The sequence below is a fragment of the Boleophthalmus pectinirostris genome, unplaced genomic scaffold, assembly GCF_026225935.1.
Source record: "Boleophthalmus pectinirostris isolate CB_2022bp ecotype Guang Dong unplaced genomic scaffold, ASM2622593v1 HiC_scaffold_1, whole genome shotgun sequence".
In the NCBI taxonomy this organism is placed as follows: Eukaryota; Metazoa; Chordata; class Actinopteri; order Gobiiformes; family Gobiidae; genus Boleophthalmus; species Boleophthalmus pectinirostris.
The window spans coordinates 34300539-34321750 of NW_026570970.1; the positions used below are offsets into that span (position 1 = coordinate 34300539).

General features: G+C 38.9%; 1 protein-coding gene across 2 annotated transcripts in view; it reads left to right on the forward strand.

Annotated features, from left to right (window-relative positions):
• Positions 1–810: 810 nt before the first annotated feature.
• lrch1 (leucine-rich repeats and calponin homology (CH) domain containing 1) overlaps positions 811–21212 on the forward strand; it is a 107079-nt gene continuing 86677 nt past the window's right edge. For both annotated transcript variants that reach the window (XM_020931675.2, XM_055148258.1), the window contains exon 1: positions 811–1212. In XM_020931675.2, coding sequence (XP_020787334.1) covers positions 987–1212 — 226 coding nt within the window. In that variant the 5' untranslated portion in view covers positions 811–986. The remainder of the gene's footprint in view (positions 1213–21212) is intronic.

Consider the following 21212-nt stretch of genomic DNA (forward strand, 5'->3'; position numbering starts at 1 on the left):
AGGACTAAACCAGGACTAACCAGGACTAAACCAGGTCTAAACCAGGACTAAACCAGGGGACTAAACCACTAAACCTAAACCAGGTCTAAACCAGGACTAGGAAAAACAGGTCTCTAAACCAGGACTAAAACCAGGTCTAAACCAGGAAACCAGGACTAAACTTCTAAACCAGGACTAAACCAGGACTAAAACCAGGACTAAACCAGGACTAAACCAGGACTAAACCAGGACTAAACCAGGTCTAAACCAGGACTAAACCAGGACTAAAACCAGGTAAACCAGGAGGTCTAAAAACCAGGTCTAAAACGAGGTCTAAACCAGGACTAACTAAAACCAGGACTAAACCAGGACTAAACCAGGACTAAACCAGGGCCAATTTGAAGAGAACAAACGTGAATTTTCAGGATGTGGTTGCTATATTCATGTAGTTTTAAAAAACATGACAATATCAAGTAATCCAAAGTATTCAGATTACGTTACTCACTTTAAGTAATTTAATGGATTACGTTACAAACTACATTTTGGGGTATGTAATCTGTAATCTGTAGGGGAATACATTTTAAAAGTCACCTTCCCAACACTGCCTTTAGATCAGTAGAGTTTGGTAATTCCAGAGCTGAAATCATCCAAATGATTCTAGTAAAGTTGCATGGAGTTTAAAAACACAGTGGAGCACATGACATCACAAGGTAGAACAGAGCGTTTTCTGTTTCTGTTTTATTATGAAAGCGGAAGTGGAGCTGTGGTTCGTGCTCGGTGTGGGGAGCTTTCCTCGGCGGCGCAGTGTGGGAGGCAGAGCGGCCACATCAGTCTCAGCGCAGCGGCGACAGGAGCTGGATCTGCGCGCTCCAGGACCGCGCTCTGCTGCTGCTGCTGCTGCTCCCCGGCTCCCACGCACTCTCCCCGGGACACCCACCGCGGCAGCTCCCCCCTCCGCTCCTGCAGGATTATCACTGGGATTCGTATTTATTTTCACCATCATCATCATGGCGACGCTAGGACCGGAGTGCGCCTCTCGCCCCCCGGTCTCCCAGCTCGCCTCTGCCCCGCTCCAGAGTCACATCGTCGGCGTCAATCTGCCCCATAACCGCGGGCTGGAGCGGGCTCTGGAGGAGGCGGCGGTCAGCGGGGTGCTCAACCTCAGCGCCCGCAAGATGAAGGAGTTTCCCCGGACTGCGGCGAACCACGACCTGTCGGACACGGTGGAGGCAGGTAGGTCTCAAATTCAGCCCCAAAATCTGCTTTCGGTTCGGTTTATTTTTAGAAGTGGCATTTCCGTTTGAAGCGTGAGGAGGCGTATTTGGGATTTGTGGAAAGGAATATTTTGTAGCACAATGCAGTAGTGGACTTGTTTAACTTGCCATAATTATACTATGTAGTTTGGTGATAAATTACGTTACCAAATTTTTTTGCGTAAAGGGCACGTATGACGCTATTTTCTGATCGATGTTCTAATGTTGTTTCCTCATCACAAACAGACTTGGACCTGTGTTTTTGTTTCATTCACACACGTTTAACACACAAAACTGCATATTAAGGCTGATTTCTTCTCTCAGACGTAAAACACTCGGTCGCACCTTGTGATGTCATGTGGTAGGCCTAATACAGGAAGTGCGCCACTGTGTTTTTAAACTCCATACACTTTCACTAGAATCATCTACGTCAGGAGTGTCAAACTCAAATTCACAGAGGGTCGAAATTAAAAACTGGGAGAAGTCGTGGGCCAAACTAAATATTTATTGACAAATTTCATCAACGTCTGCATGTTTTCTCTTCTTTTCGAAATATGTAATGTAAAATTTTTTCTTATTAAAATAAATGTTTAATAATAGTTTTGCTTAAACACTGAATCCTTACAAGCAGAATATAAAATAATAACATTTTAAATAAATATATACATGATAATTGATAAATATAATAATATGATCTAAAATCCAAATATAATTATATCGCGGGCCAAATTTGGTCCCTGGGCCTGAGTTTGACATATCTGATCTAGATGATTTCAGACCTGGAATTGCCAATCTACTGAACTAAAAGGTTAAAGGTAGCTGTTAACTGGAAAACTACCTCTTCATGACATCACAAGGTGGAACAGAGTATTTTGAGCTTTTTGGAGATACACAGATTAACAATGCAGGATTACTTAAACACGTGTGAATGAAAGAAAACGCAACTTGAGGTATGTTTTCGAGGTGGGAACAGCATTCTAACATGGCCTAAAGCTCACAAGAGTCCATTTTGCTTAATATAGGACCTTTAATAGTTTTTTAAAGTGTAAAGAAACGTGTGTATTACAATGATTCTGACCATGTGCAGTGAAATTGTTGATCTAAACCTAAAGGCAGACCTATTGTGTGGCCTGCGCACATGATTAGGCTATAGAAAAGGAAAAAAAAAATGAACATAAGGGCTGGATATCATTAAGAAGCTGCTGATACGATTCATACCTCGATACATAGGCCACGATACAATACATATCCTCCTGAGACCCGGCCCATTCATTTATGTCATTTGTAGTGAACACTGAGTTAACCAGTTTATCTTTTAAGTGTTTTGAGATAGACTCTTAATGGGGGGACTAAGTTCCTCTGCCTAAATAGGGCTAGGGGATTATAGGGTACCATCATGTCCGGCTCTCCTGGGAAACGCCTTGAGGTCCCCCCCGGAGGAGCTGGAGGAAGTGTCTGAGGTGAAAGAAGTCTGGGAGTGCCTGTTTAGAGGGCTGCCCCCATGACCCGGCCTCAGATAAGTGGAAGAAGATGGATGGATGGGTCATGTCCAGAATAAAAAAAACAAAAAAAACCCTCCAAACAAACAAGAAAAAACAAAAACGACAACAACAAAAAACCCTCAATAGGGGTTAGTCTGTGGTTGCACTATGATTTAAAAAAAAAAAAAAAAAAAAAAAAAAGAATTAAGAAATCAAAAGGGAGTCTAAAATATTTTGAGTTGACTGTAGAAGCTTGTTAGACGTGTTAGTCATCAAAAAAGTTGTTTTGTTAGGTTGGATTTAACACCAAAACGTCTCCAGCATCTATTACTGAGGACAAAATTATATAAAAAAAAAGAACAAAATCTAAATGCTAAGGTGTAACTCCAAATAGATAGAAAAATCATAAGAAATATAGATTGCAATACACTTTTTTTCTTCAGGTCCCAGGAGGATATCCCAATACTGTGCACTTTCAATTTGATACGATATATTTCAAACTGATTCGATACGGTCGGTTCAATAAAATATAATGGCTAAGTCATGACTGAGATAATAAAAGTCTTTGTTAAACCACTTCTTGTGCAAAGTTCATGTGGAAAAACACCCATTTTCATCATCAAAACAGTGAAAATGTCAAATGTGTCGCATAAATGAGTTTCCTTCCTCTAAACATGCAACAAAACTGTAGCTCTGGAACAAAATAATCGAGTAAAATTTACCAAAATATACCCTTGGTAATATATCGATGCAGCAGCCAACGATATCGATACTGCATCATCACATCCTAATGAAGATTTAGGTGCATATGTCCACAGTGACAAAACCATGGCTTACGATCTGCACCAATGCTGTCTCACACACACTTATAGTCGAACATAGGCAAGGAGGGTGAAATGACTTGCCCAAGGACACAGTAAAAATGGGAAGGGGGAAGGGTGTCAGTGTCAGAGTTGAGTTTGAACCACCGAGCTTTTAGTTTTAAAACAAGACACTGTCTTTAGGATTGTCAAAAGTATTGAAAATCTGATACTAACTGATACTAAAACTACTATTTAATGTTGAAAATCACATTCTGTTGTCTAAAGAGTGTTTGTATTATCAGTGTGGTATCGGAATTGGTATTAAGTATCGAGTCTATTCCTTAGTATCGAAGTTGAGTTTGAAATTTTAGTATCATGACAACACTTTTTCACTTTGCAACAATCCGAAGTTAAAGCCACTCCATGTAACTTTTCTGGTTGAGCATCCTCCACTTGCTCGTCTCCATGGAGATGTTATGGCTTTGACTGGGATGTTCTGTGGATAAAAAGCGGACAATGCCACAGAGCCAAGCTACAAGTCAGATCTGTGGAGAGGCGACCCCTGCACACAATAACGATGCCACAACTCTATTTCGATACTAAGGAATAGACTCGATACTCAATACCGAGTTCGATATCTCCACGATAACAAAGACAGAGACGGCAATAGAAAGGTTCATTGTTGGGTCATAAATGTGACTTTTTTAGTATCGATACCTGCTCAAATGAGTATCTAGTTTCGATACTATCTGATTTTGGATATTTTTGACAACCCCAGCACAAAGTATGTTGTTCAAGGCAACTTTTTAGCAATAAAAACACCTAATAAAAGAAATGTTAAGACCAGTTTCATACCATAGTGCGAACTCTGCCCTTTGTATTGTGTAACAGATCTTACTTTCTGTTTGCCATATCCTCTTTTTATACTACCTGTAATGCTTTATGTAGGTTAGAGTGCAGTTCCCGTCTGCCTTGCGTTACATAACATCTCTCAGTAAGGAGGTTGTGGGTTAAACTCCCAATTCGATCTCTCACGATTATTTCTGTATCGACTTCAGTATGAAAACAGAAACTATACATTTTGGGGCTCAGTATTTATCTTTTGTATAATTTTATGTGTATAATTTAGCTGTAGATAGTTGAATAAATAACTTCTATGGCAAATTATTGGTTCATTGTGTTATTTTTATATGATACTGTATATTTAAAGATCCTATTTTGTGCTAAATTCTCTTGTGACTAGGGCTGGTTATCATTAAGAAGTTGCCGATACGATACATATGTCTATACATAGGCCACGATACGATACATATCTCTGTACAGATCGATACGATATATTTCAAATGATTCAATACAGTTCAATGCAAAATAACGTCTAAATGATGACTGTGATACAAAAAGTGTTTGTTAAACCACTTGCAAAATGAATATGAAACACAAACATTTTAATAATCTCAAACATTTTAATAATCAAAACAGTGAAAATGTCAAATGTGTCACATCCTTCCTGTAAACAAGCAACAAAAAAGTAGTGCTGTAACAAAATAATTTTATAAAATATACCAAAAAATACTCTTGGAGATATATCGATACAGCAGCCCACGATATCGAAACACATGATCACATTCAATGATAAGATATATTTCAATTAGGGCTGGGTATCATTAAGAAGTTGCCGATACGATACATACTCGATACACAGGCCACGATACGATACATATCTCGATACAGTGCACTTTCGATTCGATATGATATATTTCAAATCGATTCGATGCAGTTCAATAAAAAATAAAGGCTAAATCATGGCTGTGATACTTAAAGTCTTTGTTAAACCACTTCTTGTGCAAAATCCATATAAAACACAAACATTTTAATCCTCAAAACAGTGTCAAAATGTCAAATGTGTTGCATAAATGAGTTTCCTTTCACTCCACAAGCAACAAAACTGTAGCTCTGTAAAAAAATTTTTGTAAAACACACATAAAAATACTCTTGGTGATATATCGATACAGTAGCCCACGATATCGATACTGTATCATCACATTAAACAATACGATATATCGATATTCCGATATTTTTGCACACCCCTAATATCGATATTATGATATTTTTGCACACCCCTAATATCGATATTATGATATTTTTGCACACCCCTACTTGTGACTTTAATGTATGTTATAATGTTTCCTCATCATAAACAGACCTGGAGTTGTGTTTTGTTTCATTCACACATGTTTGAGTAATCCTGTTTTATTAGTCTCAAAATGCTCTGTTCCACCTTGTGATGTCATGAAGCGGTAGTTTTCAAGATAACAGCTAACTTTTACCTTTAGTTCAGTAGAGATTGGCAATTCCAGGTCTGAAATCATCCAGATGATTGTAGTGAAGCTGCATGGAGTTTAAAAACACAGTGGAGCACTTCCTGTATTACCACATGACATCGCAAGAGTGTTATAACAGAGATCAGAAAATAGAATAAATATGGGCCCTTTAAAATCTGTGTACTTGGATCCTCCTGCTTTGTGTCAGTGGCGTGAAGTACTTCCAATATTATCGTTTATCATAATATTTCTCTGTAGCAACTAGTGATGTAACAATAACCGAAATATCGTGATTTCGTATCGTCGAAAGTCTCAATATCACAATATATCAAATTACAAATCTATTCACTGAAATCAATAGTTATGGTGCAGCAATAGCTTAAAAAACAGAAGGAACTACATAGACCATGATCCTATGCTCTGACTACATGAAGAAATAACTGTTCTAAGCTTTTAAATCTTAGTTCTTTGGGTTAAGTCTTGTCAAGGCATTTTAAGGGAAAAAAGTAGAATATTCACAGTAGGGTTGTGCAGAAATATTGAAATATTGATACACTGTATCGTTCAATGTGATGATATAGTATCGATATTGTGCGGCTGCTATATCATTATATCGCCGAGAGTATTTTTTTGTATTTTAATGAATTATTATGTCATTTATGCAACACATTTGACATTTTCACTTTTTTGAGGATTAAAATGTTTGTGTTTCATGTGAACTTTTCACAAAAAGTGGCTTAACAAAGACTTTTAGTATCACAGCCATGATTTATTTTTACTGAATCGCAATGGAATTGATTTGAAATATATATAGTACTCAACTGTAAGTGCACTGTATCTAGATATGTATCATATCGTGGCCTGTGTATCGAGGTATGTATCGTATCGTGGCCTATATATATCGAGATATCGTGGCCTATGTATCGAGATATGTATCGTATCGTAGCCTATGTATCGAGGTGTGTATCGTATCGTGGCCTATGTATCGAGGTATCTAGCTTATCGTGGCCTACTTATCGAGGTATGTATCGTATCGACAACTTCTTAACGATCCCCACCTGTAATTCACAGTTTTGTTCACCGCCACAAAATATTGCAAGAAATATCGTATCATCATGAAAATATTGTATGGTGAGACTTAAATATCGTTAAATCCCTAGTAGCAACATATTGGGCTTAAAAATGTGTTACGGTGACAGGTCCAGTTGGAGGTTGTGGGTTAGACTCCTGAGCTTTCTGAGTGGAGTTTGCATGTTCTTCCTGTGCTTGTTCGGTTGTTTCAGAAGCGTCACATTACTTAACATAACTTTCACTGCAGTTTTATGGGCGGGAGTGGCAGAGTTTACTTCAGAGTTATGGGGAATGTTATGACTTGTTTTGTGATTTGCATAAAACATCGTCAATAGCAGCATTCACAAGTTTTGATATTTTTAGATTCACGCTGTGTTGTTTTTTGTCAACACTTAAATGTGCGTCGTGTCACTTTTCTGGTGGATTGTCCGTCAAATGCTTTTCTCGATGGAGCTTTTATTGCTTTCTCTGGAATATTTCACAGTATGGGTTGAAACCTACAAGTTACAGGTCAGATCAGTGGAGAGGCGACCCCGCTCACAGTCAGAATGTCTGTTTTTCTAGGTATTTTTGAGCTATAAACCCATCTGCGATTGCATAAATGTAAGATAGAGTTGTTTAATGTCACACTGTGGAACCTTCCAGGCACTGCAATGACATATCCATAGAAACAAGAAGGTGACGGACCCCCAATCAGAACATTACATAGTGCACCTTTAAATGTTACTTAGATTATAGTTTACAGGACTAAAATTTCAAACTCAATCTTGATTAGGGATGGGCATTCAATCAAATTTTCTTAATTGATCATTGGGAGAATTAACGATCGATTATCGATTCATCATTAATGTTTTTATATTAAAATTATCATTATTATTATTACTCTCTGCACTACTAATCTGCATAAATAAATTCAACTTTACGACATATAAACCGTAACCACTCTAGAGCCACATCAGCCCGTTTGACATTAGAATGTGTTTAATGCAGATTTGCTCAACTCTCACAGAAACCAAACTTAAAACCACATAGCTCATTTGCATAAACTAAGCGAAGAAAAAAAACAGCTCTTGTGCACTGATGGAATTCAACTTCTGTCGGATTAAAGGACACAACTCAGGTGAATACAGGTTAGTGTGACCATATTTGCGTTTGTCATAACCAGGACACCGTACGGGGGGGGGGAGGGAGGTGGGGACTCGTCATCGACATTACGCGACTCTCATCTGGCAAAGCTTTTTCCCACTGGACACCGACACATATGTGCTGCTTTGTACACTGTGCACATGACATCCCACTTGTCCTGACCGGAACGGAAAGTGTGGAATTTCTTGTACAAGTCATCGTTAAATACGCATTTGCGCTTTGGTATGTTGCAGGCTGACCGACTGTTTGTGTCTGCTCGCTCCTTCTGAGTGCAGAGAACTACCCCCTGTTTGTCCCCGGACACAGATGTTTGGTCACCTTACGCTACGCACAGCAACCTACATTCGGTTTGTCGATTAAAATGAACGTAATCGATGAAATTCTTAATGATCAATTATCGATTCATCGACTAATCATGCCCATCCCTAATCTTGATACTAAGGAGCACACTCGATACTCAATACCGATTCTGATACTACAATGATAATAAAAAGAAATACTCTTTATTTAGACAATACAGTGTGACTTTCAGCATTAAATAATAGTACTTTCTTTTCTATTATATATGTGTAATCCCTCATTGGTCAACTGACGTGGACCTCTGAAATTTTCTAACTACGCTTCAAAACAACGCAGACAGCCTAGGGAAGCGACGTAGACAATAAGGGCTGTGACTGGTCCTCTCTACATCCGCTCTACTACATACATTTCCTATACTCCGCTTTCCCGCTTCATTTTGTATGTACATGAATGCTATTGTGGCGGTGAATTGCTTCGTGGCGCATAGACTTCGGCGCAGATTCATAATCAAAAATGACAGCGACAAGGTGACGACGGTGGTGTGCGCTGAGTCTACGAAGAACTTTAATTCGGTCTTTTTACTTGTTATGATACAGTTCAAGATCATTCTAAAGACATTCAAAAAAGGTTCATTTCCATCCGGTGAATGAGACACTAAAAAAAGTATCGATACCTGCTCAAATGAGAATCTAGTTTCGGTGCTAGTTTTGGTATCTGATTTTTAATACTTTCCATATACAAAATTGTATGATTGTGGGGTTAATACATACTGATTGATAACGGGTTATGATTTGACTTTTTTCTTATTAAAAAAAAATGTCTTTCAATCTTAATTTCCTGCATATAAACAGTACAGACTTTTAAAGGTCTTATATTATGCAAAATTGACTCCTATGAGCTTTAAATCATGTTCTATTGTTGTTTCCTCGACAAAAACAGACCTGGAGTTGTGTTTTGTTTCATTCACACATGTCTGAGTAATCCTTTATTATTAGTTTATCTAAATCTAAGTCTACATTTACCAAAGCTCAAATTGCACTGTTCCAACTTGTGATATCATGAAGCAGTAGTTTCCAAGTTAACAGCTCCTTCTTCCCTTTATGCTGCATTCTATTGAGCTCGAGACTCAGGGAAAAAAATGACCTCCACCTTGAGAAAGTGCAATGTAACGGCCAATCAAATCGAGGTTCCGAAACACAAACTTGGACTAGTTTGGAGCAGACCGAGTTGGATGGATTTCTGAACACGCAATAGTCAAACTGTCATTACTGAGTCGCCGAAAATTAACTAACAGACTCTATTTATTAGCACTATTTATTATTACCTGATGTTAACTACATAAGCAAACAGCATCCATATTTTCCTGATTATTGCAATGGAATGCATTTACGGTACATCAGATCGTTGGGAGAACTGACTCGGATTTATCGACTCTCGACATTCAAAAGAATAGAGCATAAGTTGAGTAGAGATTGGCAATTCCAAATCTGAAATCATCCAAATGATTCTAGTGAAGGTAGCGATGTAACAATAACCGAAATATCATGATATCATATCGTCAAAATTCTCACAATAATATCGTGGACCATCACAATATATCGAATTACAAGTCTCTTTGTTTAAAGTAAGAGTTATGGTGGCAAAGCTAAAAAAAGACAGAGGGAACTACGTAGACCATGATCCTTTGCTCCATTTCAGTGCAGACTACATGAAGAAATAACAGTTCTAAGCACTTTTAAGTCTTAGTTCTTTCGATTAAGTCTTGTCAAGGCATTTTAAGAGAAACAACAGTTAACAGTTTTGTTCGCCTCCACAAAATATCACAATAAATATCGTACCATGAGATGTATATCGTGAAAATATCGTACTGAGAGATTTGGATATTTTTACACCCCTAAGTGAAGGTGTGTGGAGTTTAAAAACACAGTGGAGCACTTCCTGTATTCTGCTTTCTGTTTGAGAAAAGAACTAAATATGCAGGGTTTGTGTGAGTGGCTGTAGAACTCTTCCGTCAAAAAGACTCACCGAACATTTTGAAGCACGATTTTGAAGAATTATTTGCTGTGATTTTTCAAACTAATAGAAGAATCACGTTTCAGGACATGCTTCTACAAATCCAAACTTTGCAGCTGATGTCATCAAAATTCCCTGGAGGTGTGATGCTAACTGTAGGCACTGCTCTGTCTGAAGCTGTTACTCAAGTTAGACTGTGATCCGAGCTTTGTTTTAACACAATCTGACCAGAAAAAACTGACTTAGCTGGAACTACAACAGGAGAGATTTGCGCTGTTATACAAGTCTGTTACACATAAAATTGCAGTCACAGTTTTTCAGTTAGTTGCCGTTTTGTTGAAAATTAAATTCCTAAACGTGGACGCTGAACATGACCAGACGTCCCTGTTTACCCGGGGGCAGTTCCAGTTTTGAGTCCTGTGTCCCCTGTCCCTGCAGATTTATAAAAAAACAGTGATTTGTCCCAATTTTTTTCATATTTTTGACCAGTTTGACAGTAAAGAGACGCACATATTGTCATCGGTTTATGTAAAATACAGAAAAACTGCTTAAAAACAACCAGAACACAGCGAAAATGTGACTATACTGAGTCACATGTTAGTCATAAATGGTTTCTGCGTAACAATTTTCCTTAATTACACACTCGTTTCACAGTTTTATTATTACCAACCACCACAAACCAGTTTTTGATTTTGAAATCCTGGTCACCCCAGCTTTGTATCAATCATAGACTCTTGAAACTGTGCGGTTTAAATCCATTTTGTGTGTTTTCTTGAGTTTTTCAGATGAACTTTTTAGTCGGCGTTAATGTGCAAATGTGCGTATTGTGTCACCATGGTAATTTCTGAACATTCCGTCATAAACATAGAGGCAGAACTCCCCCAGTGTGATGTTCCTGCAAAGTATCAACAGGGTGAGCAGTGTTTATGCAGAGTAAGACAGGAGATTTTGTCATTTGATTGTTTTGATTTGGTTGTGATTAGGTCTGGGTATCATTAAGAAGTTGCCGATACGATACATACCTCGATAAATAGGCCACGATAAGATAAGATTTTCGATACAGTTGACTTTCGATTCAATACGATATATTTAAAATCGATTCTATGCGGTTAAAAAAGTCACTAAGTTTGTGCAAAGTTAAAGGTGCACTGTGTAACTTTTTGGTTGGGGGTCCGTCACCTGCTTGTTTCTATGGAGATGCTATTTCTCTGCCTGGAATGTTCCACAGTATGACATTAAACAGCTCTACCTTACATTTATTCAATTACAGGTGGGTTTAAAGCTCAAAAATACCTAGAAACAGGTATTCTGACTGTGAGCGGGGTCGCCTCTCCGCAGATCTGACCTGTAACTTGGTCTGGTTTGGTCTCCATGAAGATAGAAAGGTTTAATGCCATACTGTGAAACATTCCAGATAAAGCCGTGGAGAAAAGCATTTGATGGACCCTCCACCAGAAAAGTTACACAATACACCTTTAATTTGAAAAATGCCCATTTTACTCATCAAAACTGAAAATGTCAAATGTTGCATAAACAAGTTTCCTTTTCTCTGAACAAGCAACACAATTGTAGCTCTTTCACAAGTTTACCAAACTCTCCATCTCACTCCAAATCACGAAATCCATTCAGTTCTTCATCCTCGGTGTCACTTCTGAACAACTCCACGACCTCCGGAGGTAAACAGAGCGCCACTTCCTCTTCTGTGTCGCTGTCCTCAGACTCAGCATCAGTTCCAGTTAGAATTATTCCGGCCTTTTTGAATCCCAACAGGATGGTTTCAGTTGTCTGAAGTCCAGGCTTTGTCCATTCATCCAATGACTTCCAGAAAAGTTGCATGGTGTGAAGCTGTGTTCTCCATCCCTGCTTTCTACCAGTCCCTCAGAAGTTTCACTCACTCCAAACTTTCTTTCTGCTGATCGATTACCATTTTCGGCTGCATATTTTGCTCCTTGCAGCTTGTAATCTGCAAAATATGATTTTCTTTTTGGGGGCATTTGTGTTCAGTCTTCTCAGTCATCTTTTCAAGTTTGTTTAAATGTTAAATTGATCAGTGGTACAGAAGTAATGGTGCGATCGACTGACAGGACAGAGGCTCTTTCTGCAGGACACATGCGCAGTAGAGTGAAGTGACAGTGGTACAGGAGGAACAGGAGCAGCAGATACTCACACACAAGACTAGAACCTCTCGCTGCTGTCATTGTGAACAGTTTAATATATAAGTTGCACAGGAGTATAAGTCGCAGCACCACCCAAACCATGAAAAAAAGGTGCGACTTATAGTCCGAAAAATACGGTACATAGAAGCGCTGATTTATGGTTTTGTTGATCCTGATTCTGAATAAAACACGACTAATGGTGTAAGCGGTGGTAGTGTTAGCCACTTGCCTTAATTCTAGCTGTTGATTGATAATTTGAGATCGATGTCAAGATTGATAATTTCCACATCTCAAACAAAAGCAAATATTTCAGATCAGATTGACTCATAAGTTTTCACATAAACCGACCGATCATTATTTATGACAGAATCAAGTTAAATCAGAGTTTCGCTGACTTTTTTTTCATCTAGACACCATGTCATGTGACCTGAATGTAGTGAGCTGCGTATCCAAATAGGTGCGGGCTGGCGAGTGATGAATGAGGGGTTAGGGACTCGGGTGGACATTCGAACACAGCCATAGAGAGTTCTACTTTAGAGAGTCTCATAATGAAGAATCATGCTGAGAGAATTCTGTCCAAAAGTTAAAATGAATAATTAGCATGCAAGAAACCATTTTTTTCCCGGATACTTTAAACTTTATTTCAAGAAATAATGGTGCTTTCTTATATATTTTTATTTATCAGATCCGTGTATTTCCGTGTACAATAGACGAGTTTTGGCCCAGTGTACAAGGTCGCTGTGAGGTGACAGTTGTGGAATTCCCTAACATTATGTCATGATTTCCAACTACGAAGTAAAATTTCAATGATAATATAATAAAGACTAATATATTTTTAGTAAACTCTTAAATATAATGATCTTAACAGTGTTTTAGTGAATAAATAGTCCAACCTGTCATAGGCACTTTAAGAAGGAATTAGAATCGGTCTTTTTGTAGAAGTGTCCAAACTCCACAGGGCTGAGTCAGAGGAAACCTGAACACAGAGACGCAAGCTTCAACATGTTCACAAATGTTTAGGAAAGTTCTGCTGACAACAGTCTCCCTCAGAGCAGGACAGAGACACAGATCTAATCTGTACATGTGTATTCTTTGGAGTATTCTCTGTTGTGTACTGCATGTATGTCTATTGAGCAATGTTCTGCGCTTGCCATGGTGACACGATGCGCACACTAACAAACCAAGACAGAAATGATTTAAGATGGTCTGAAAAGTCAAGAAAAAATACAAAACGGGTTGTAATGTGTTAAATCAAAGTCTAACCGAATCAAACAGAGCGGTGCCTACAGTTAGCTTCACACCCACAAAGAATGTTGATGTCAGCTGCGAAGTATCTGTGGAGGAATGTTCAGTAGTTACTGTGGTGACACAACGCACACTTTAGCAAAAACAGACAAAAAAGTTTTAAGATGGTTGGAGAACTCAAGAAAAATTACAAAATGGATTGAGAAGAGATGGGCATTTCCCGAGATGAAATCATCCAAACGATTCAAGTGAAGGTGTATGGAGTTTAAAAACACACACACACACGTAAATGAAACCAAACACAACTCCAGGTATGTTTGTGACGAGGATTATCTCACAGATCAGAGATGATAAAGATGAACTTTGAGAGGCAATGTTTAACAGCACAAATCTGCTCTGAAGTTTCAACTAAATCTGCTTTTTAAAGTCAGATTAAAGCTCTTCAGACAGAGAAGTGCGTCCAGTTAGCTTTGATTGTATGAAGTGCGCTGATGATGGTGGGAGAAATAAGTACAGAAAAAATAAGTTTACATTTGAGGATGAGGAGTGTTATCCGGATAGTGATGTCTTTTGTTTAATTTAATTAGTAGTGGTTAACAGGTCATAAGTAGGGATGCACCGTTCTGATACTGGTATTGGATATTGGCGTCGATACTGAAAAATTCACTGGATTGGATATTGGCTCACAAATATCGGTTCAACTGATGTCCTGGTTGGGCCTATACACTGATATAATAAGACTATTTACAGGTCGTAGTCAGCTCAGAAAGTTTCATAATGTTTGAAAGTTTATTTACACACAGTTGTTCTTTTGTTTCTTGAGAGATAAATAACAGTTTTGGGTAATTTCTATCTCATTTTATTATTTTTTTCAGTCTCTGCACTGGTATTGGTTAATATTGGGTATTGGCAGATACTTAAAGCTATCGGAATTGGTATTAGAACTACAAAGTCTGGATCTGTGCATCCCTACAAGGAATAAACCAAATTTTTTACACCTCCTGATTAGCTCTTTAGTTGCTATGATACATGCACTTGGAATTCCAAATATGGATCTTGACTCTTGACAAATTGGCCTCTATAACTCTTGCCTTCATTGACTTAATTTGGCTGGAGCCGAACATTGTGGGTGACGTCACATTCAGTCTGTACAGTCTATGATCCTGCTGTGTTTTTACTGGCTTAAAATGAATTTAAAAAATGTAAACAGTTTGGAGTGGTTCAAAGCTATTCTTCACTTCCCTAACACATTATCTGAATTATTCACCACGATTAGTTTATAAGCGTTTCTCACAACTTTCCTAGAGCAAACTACAGTTTTGCTGTAACGTAAAAAGCATGCTAACAGTGCATTTCCTGATTCTCGGACAATAAAATCTTTAGAATTTACTACAGACAGTACACAGAAGAGCAAAGGAAAAATTCAATTCTGTCAACTGGACAAAAGTTGATCAAATACACTTCTCAGCTCATCCAAGCTTCTTCTTCACTTCTGGTCAGACTCTGGTGGATATTGCCTTATATCTGCCTGAAGGGACCAGCTCACTACACTGAAACTACTCTGAACTTTTGTCCAAGTGGCACCGTTGGATTTCTCCGTTTGCCATGGATCCTATCTGGATGACTGAGGGATTTCACAAACAGTACACAACAGGATTACTTTGACCTCAAGAGCTACAATATACAGTACCTGTACTAAGACTTGTTTTTCTCAAGTAAATGGAGAAAACGTCAGATACAGGACCTTTTTAATCTTGATGTTTCTAAAATAAAACACAAATTTGATATTACGGGGCCTTTACAGAGTTGTGATAAGTGTAAGACTTTTTTTCATGTATTTAGTTAAGTTGTATTTAGAGAAATTTGTGCTTCTTTGAGCCATCTTTATCCTCCTGTATTCAAGACATTGGTCATGATGTACTTACTTCGTTATCCAATTTTAGTTTCTTAATCGATGATACATGTAGGATTTGGCGGCGAGGCAAAGTCATTTTGGTGCACTTCTGCCCGCTAGTGTGATGTGCTAGTCTCCATCGGAAGGGCCCACAGCTGCACAGTGCTTTGTTGTGATGAGCTTTATGGCCACGTCAGCTCCTGTTGGGCACCGCAGTTTTCTAACACTGAAGTCAGTGGATTTGTTTCTTTTATTAAGTTCTTTTAGATGAATATTGTGATTTAAAATGCCCAAATTATAACGTAATGCTCCATGGGTGTCATAGATTAGAACTATAAAGCAGACACAAGCACAGTATGTCTTCTTTAACGGTGATTTGATTCATATTTTCCAGCTCTGTACGTGTGCTGTTAGGATGTGGCTGTGATGGTCATTTTCTTTTTTGGTTGGAGAGGAGAGAGGAATGCACTGAGGAAGAGGAGGGTGCTTCCTGCTCCACCTGCTCCATAGAACTGCCAGGGCTTACATAATCACTGAAGTATTTGTGATGTAGTAGTAGTAGTAGTAGTAGTAGTAGTAGTAGTAGTAGTAGTAGTAGTAGTAGTAGTAGTAGTAGTAGTGGTAGTAGTAGTAGTTAGTGGTGGTGGTAGTAAGTGGTAGTAGTAGTGGTAGTAGTAGTAGTAAGGTGGTAGTAGTTAGTGGTGGGGATAGTGGCAGTAGTAGGTAGTAGTTGTTGTAGTAGTAGTAGTTAGTGGTGGTGGTAGTAGTAAGTGGTAATATTGATAGTAGTAGTTAGTAGTAGTAGGTGGTAGTAGTAGTAGTAGTGTAGGTAGTAGTAGGTGGTAGTGTGGTAGTAGTAGGTGGTAGTGTGGTACAAAGTAGTAATAGTGATAGTAGAAGAACTATTAGCAGGTAGTGGTAGTGGTACTACTACTAGTAGTAGTAGTGGTAGTGTAGTTGTAGTAGTAGGTGGTAGTAGTAGGTGGTAGTAGTAGTAGTAGTAGTAGTAGTAGTAGTTGTAGTAGTAGTAGTAGTAGTAGTAGTAGTAGTAGTAGTAGTAGTAGTTGGTGGTAGTAGTAGTAGTAGTAGTAGTAGTAGTAGTAGTAGTAGTAGTAGTATGGTGGTGTAGTAGTAGTAGTAGTAGTATTAGTTATGGTGGTGTAGTAGTAGTAGTAGTAGTAAATGCAGAAGTCATCTCTCCAAAATTCTCACTCTATTTCTCAGTCCTTTATGTTGTTTTTCTCCTTTTTACGTTTAATCCGCCATGTTTGTTTTGACCCAAACAAAGCATGCATCTCTCTGATTGGTCGATCCACCTGTCAATCACCCCCATCCAATCACCCCCAGCTCAAATCAGGGAGACAGGATAGAGCTCCAGATCCACTCATCTTTGTAAAGTTTGGTCAAAGCATGTGGTTCTGACTGGACAGGTGAGGAGTTTGCGTGTTCTCCCTGTCTCTGGCCGGGTTTCCTGAACTGGAGATGGGTCCCACTGCTCCCGAAGGATGGGTCAAATGCAGAGAATGAGTTTCAGTATTAACTATGAATACTTGTTCGATTGAGTTCATATTTTGTTACTTGTTTCTTATCTGGTATAGTACTGGTATTTCAAGAGTTTTTAAGCAGATGTCCTTGAGAGCGGTGCCCAGCTAAAGCTACAGTGTGTAACTTTTTCAGGTGGGGTTTGTGTGTGGAGGTCCAGCAGCAGGAAGTGTCTCCACCTCTGCAGGACACAGCTGGTTCCTCTTCCTGTCATTCTCCTGCCATAGGCTCTCCAACTCGCACAGAATGGAAGCGCTTATTTCAGACCTCACAAACGGTTTCTTAAAGGCGCCCCTCCTGATATTTTCTCCATGTATTTGTTTGGTAGTAGTAGTAGTAGTAGTAGTAGTAGTAGTAGTAGTAGTAGTAGTAGTAGTAGTAGTAGTAGTAGTAGTGCTTGCAGTAGGCTAGTAATAGTAGTTGTAGTTTTAGTAATAGTGTTTGTAGAAGTAGTTGTAGTGTTTGTAGTAGTAGTAGTAGTAGTAGTAGTGTTTGTGGTTGTTGTAGTGGTAATAATAGTGTTTGTAGTTGTTGTAGTTGTAGTGATAGTGTTTGTAGTAGTACTAGTAATGTTTGTAGTTGTAGTAGTAGTGTTTGTAGTTGTAGTAGTTATAGTAGTAGTAATAGTGTTTGTTGTTGTAGTTGTAATAGTAGTAGTAGTGTTTGCAGTTGTACTTGTAGTAATAGTGTTTGTAGTAGTAGTAGTAGTGTTTGCAGTTGTAGTTGTAGTAATAGTGTTTGTAGTAGTAGTAGTAGTAGTAGTAGTAGTGCTAATAGTGTTTGTAGTTGTAGTAATAATGTTTGTAGTAGTAGTTATAGTAATGTTTGTTGTAGTAGTAGTGTTTGTAGTAGTAGTAGTAGTAGTAGTAGTGTTTTGTAGTAGTAGTAGTAGTAGTAGTAGTAGTGTTTGTAGGAGTAGTAGTAGTAGTGTTTGTAGTAGTAGTAGTAGTAGTAGTGTTTGTAGTTGTAGTAGTAGTAGTGTTGTAGTTGTAGTAGTAGTAGTTGTTTGTAGTTGTAGTAGTAGTGTTTGTAGAGTGTTATAGTAGTAGTAGTGTTAGTGTAGTAGTAGTAGTAGTGTGTAGTAGTAGTAGTAGTGTTTGTAGTTGTAGTAGTAGTAGTAGTAGTGTATGTAGTAGTAGTAGTAGTAGTAGTAGTAGTGTTTGTAGGAGTCATCGTCATCGTCGTCGTAGTAGTAGTACTAGTTTTGTAGTGTTTGTTGTAGGTCTACTGTGTTCGATTTGCATCTAATTGTTAATAAGTGTTTTATTGTTTGACTATCAGAAAGTGTGTGTTAGCATTAGGGATGGGCATGATTAATCGATTAATCGATAATTGATCATTAAGAATTTCATCGATTACGTTAATTTTAATCGACAAACCGAATGTAGGTTGCTGTGCGTAGCGTGACCAAACAGGGGTCTGTACATGTGTCTCTCTGCACTCAGAAGGAGCGAGACACAAACAGTAGGTCAGTCTGCAGCGTGCCGAAGCACAAATGTGTATTTAACAATGATTTGTACAAGAAATTCCACGCTTTCTGTTGCGTTCGGGACAAGTGGGAGTCCATGTGCACAGTGTACAAAGCAGCACATATGTTTCGGTGTCCAGTGGGAAAAAGCTTTACCAGGTGAGAGTCGCTCAATGTCGATGACGAGTCCCCACCTCCCTCCCCCCGTACGGTGTCCTGGTTTTGACAAACACAAATCTGGTCACACTAACCTGTATTCACCTGAGTCATGTCTTTTAATCCGACAGAAATTGAACCACATCAGCGACACAAGAAGCTGTAGTTTTATCTTCGCTGAGTTTATGCAAATTAGCGATGCGGTTTTAAGTTTGGTTTCTGTGAGAGTTGCGCAAAACTGAATTAAACACATAATGTCAAACGGATTGATGTGGCTCTAGAGTTGTTACGGTTTATATGTCGTAAAGTTGAATTTATTTATGCAGATTAGTAGTGCAGATAGTAATAATAATGATGATCATTTTAATATAAAAACATTAATGATGAATCAATAATCGATCGTTAATTCTTCCGACGATCGATTAAGAAAATTTCATGGAATGCCCATCCCTAGTTAGCATGCTACTTGATGTTTCCTTTAGAGAGTTGGGCGCTGAGAGTTGTGAAAAGGTGCAGTGTCACTGAGAAACAAACACACTGTTTATGTGTTTATGTTTTAAACATGTGTGAATGAAACAAAAACACAACTCCAGGTAACAACATTAGAACACAAATCAGAAAATAGTTTAAAAAGTGCCCGTCAGAGGAATCACTGTCGCTACATTTTCAATCCTACCACAGTTTTTCAGGCAATTTGATCTAAGATATTTGAGGTTTCGCCAAAACAAAAGCATATTTTATCCCGCTTTCTCCTCTTCAAAGTAGAAGTTTTATTTGGAGTTGTCTCTGTTATCAGTGTAAACAGAGCAGCTCGAGGTCACGATTACAATGACAAGTGTCCAAGTGAAACCTGCCAAAAATACTGGTCTGTTTTCAATCTTTTTTTTTGGTTTTGAACTGGCAGGTTTAAAAACTGCTCGTCTCCATGGAGATGTTATTGCTTTGCCTGGAATGTTCCATAATATGACATTAAGCAAATCTTTATGCGCCTAAAATAATGGTTGCTGAATTTCCCTTTTGAGATCAAGACAATATTTATCTATTTATCTTATAGCTATTGCTTAATAATACAATAATTCTCTCTGTAAATAGGGTTGCATCTCCACAGATCTGACCTATAATGTAGCCTATAATTGTCTCCCTTGAGATAGATACAGTAGGATTAATCTCTACCATGGAACATTCTAGACCAGGGGTGTTCAAATTGGGTGAATGTCAGCCCTGTAGATAATGTCAGCCCCCCCCAACTAAGGCTGGGTATCATTAAGAAGTTGTCGATACGATACATACCTCGATACATGGGCCACGATCACTGTACATATCTTGATACAATGAGCTTTCAATTCGATATATTTCAAATTGATTCAATACGATTCAATAAAAAATAAAGGCTAAATCATGGGTGTGATAGTGAAAGTCTTTGTTAATCCACTTCAAGTTCATATGAAACACAAACATTTTAATCCTCAAAACAGTGAAAATGTCAAATATGTTGCAACAAAACAATACAATATACAGCAGCCCACGATATCGATACTGTATCAGTACATTAAACGATATGATATATCGATATTTTGATATTTTTGCACACCCCTAGTTTTGACCTGGTTTAGCCCTGGTTTTAGTCCTGATTTTAGACTTGGTTTAGACCTGGTTTAGACTTGGTTTTAGTCCTAATTTTAGTCCTGGTTTTAGTCCTGGTTTAGCCCTGGTTTCAACCTGGTTTAGTCTTAGTTTTACTTCCGGTTTAGAGGCACAGCCAGCGTTGTGGATGAGAAGAGGCGTGGCCCACGCGACATACACGAGAAGATACGGTCCACGCGGGGTACGGGAGGAGGTGCGGTCCGTGCAGGATACTGGAGGAGGAGCGGTACGGGAGGAGGTACGGGAGGAGGTGCGGTAGGAGGTACGGGAGGAGGTACGGGAGGAGGTGCGGTCCGTGCGGGGTACGGGGGGAGGTGTGGTACGGGAGGAGATACGGGAGGAGGTGCGGTCCGTGCGGGGTACGGGAGGAGGTGGGTGTGGTACGGGAGGAGGTGTGGTCCGTGCAGGATACGGGAGGAGGTACGGGAGGAGGTGTGGTCCGTGCAGGATACGGGAGGAGGAGGTACGGGAGGAGGTACGGGAGGAGGTGCGGTCTACGTGGAGTACGGGAAGAGGTGTGGTCCATGCGGTGTATACAAGACAAAAAAAGGTGATGCTCCAAACTATGAGTAGTTGTCAGAATGGTGACATCATTTTACAGATAATACACACACACATGCACGCACAATCACCCTGCTTCTGCTGCAGATGTGGACACATGTGGACCGTTATTTTTTCTTCACGTGTGTGTCGTGCCTCTGCAGGGGCTCTTTTGCGCCCCCCAGAGGAGGCGGACATTA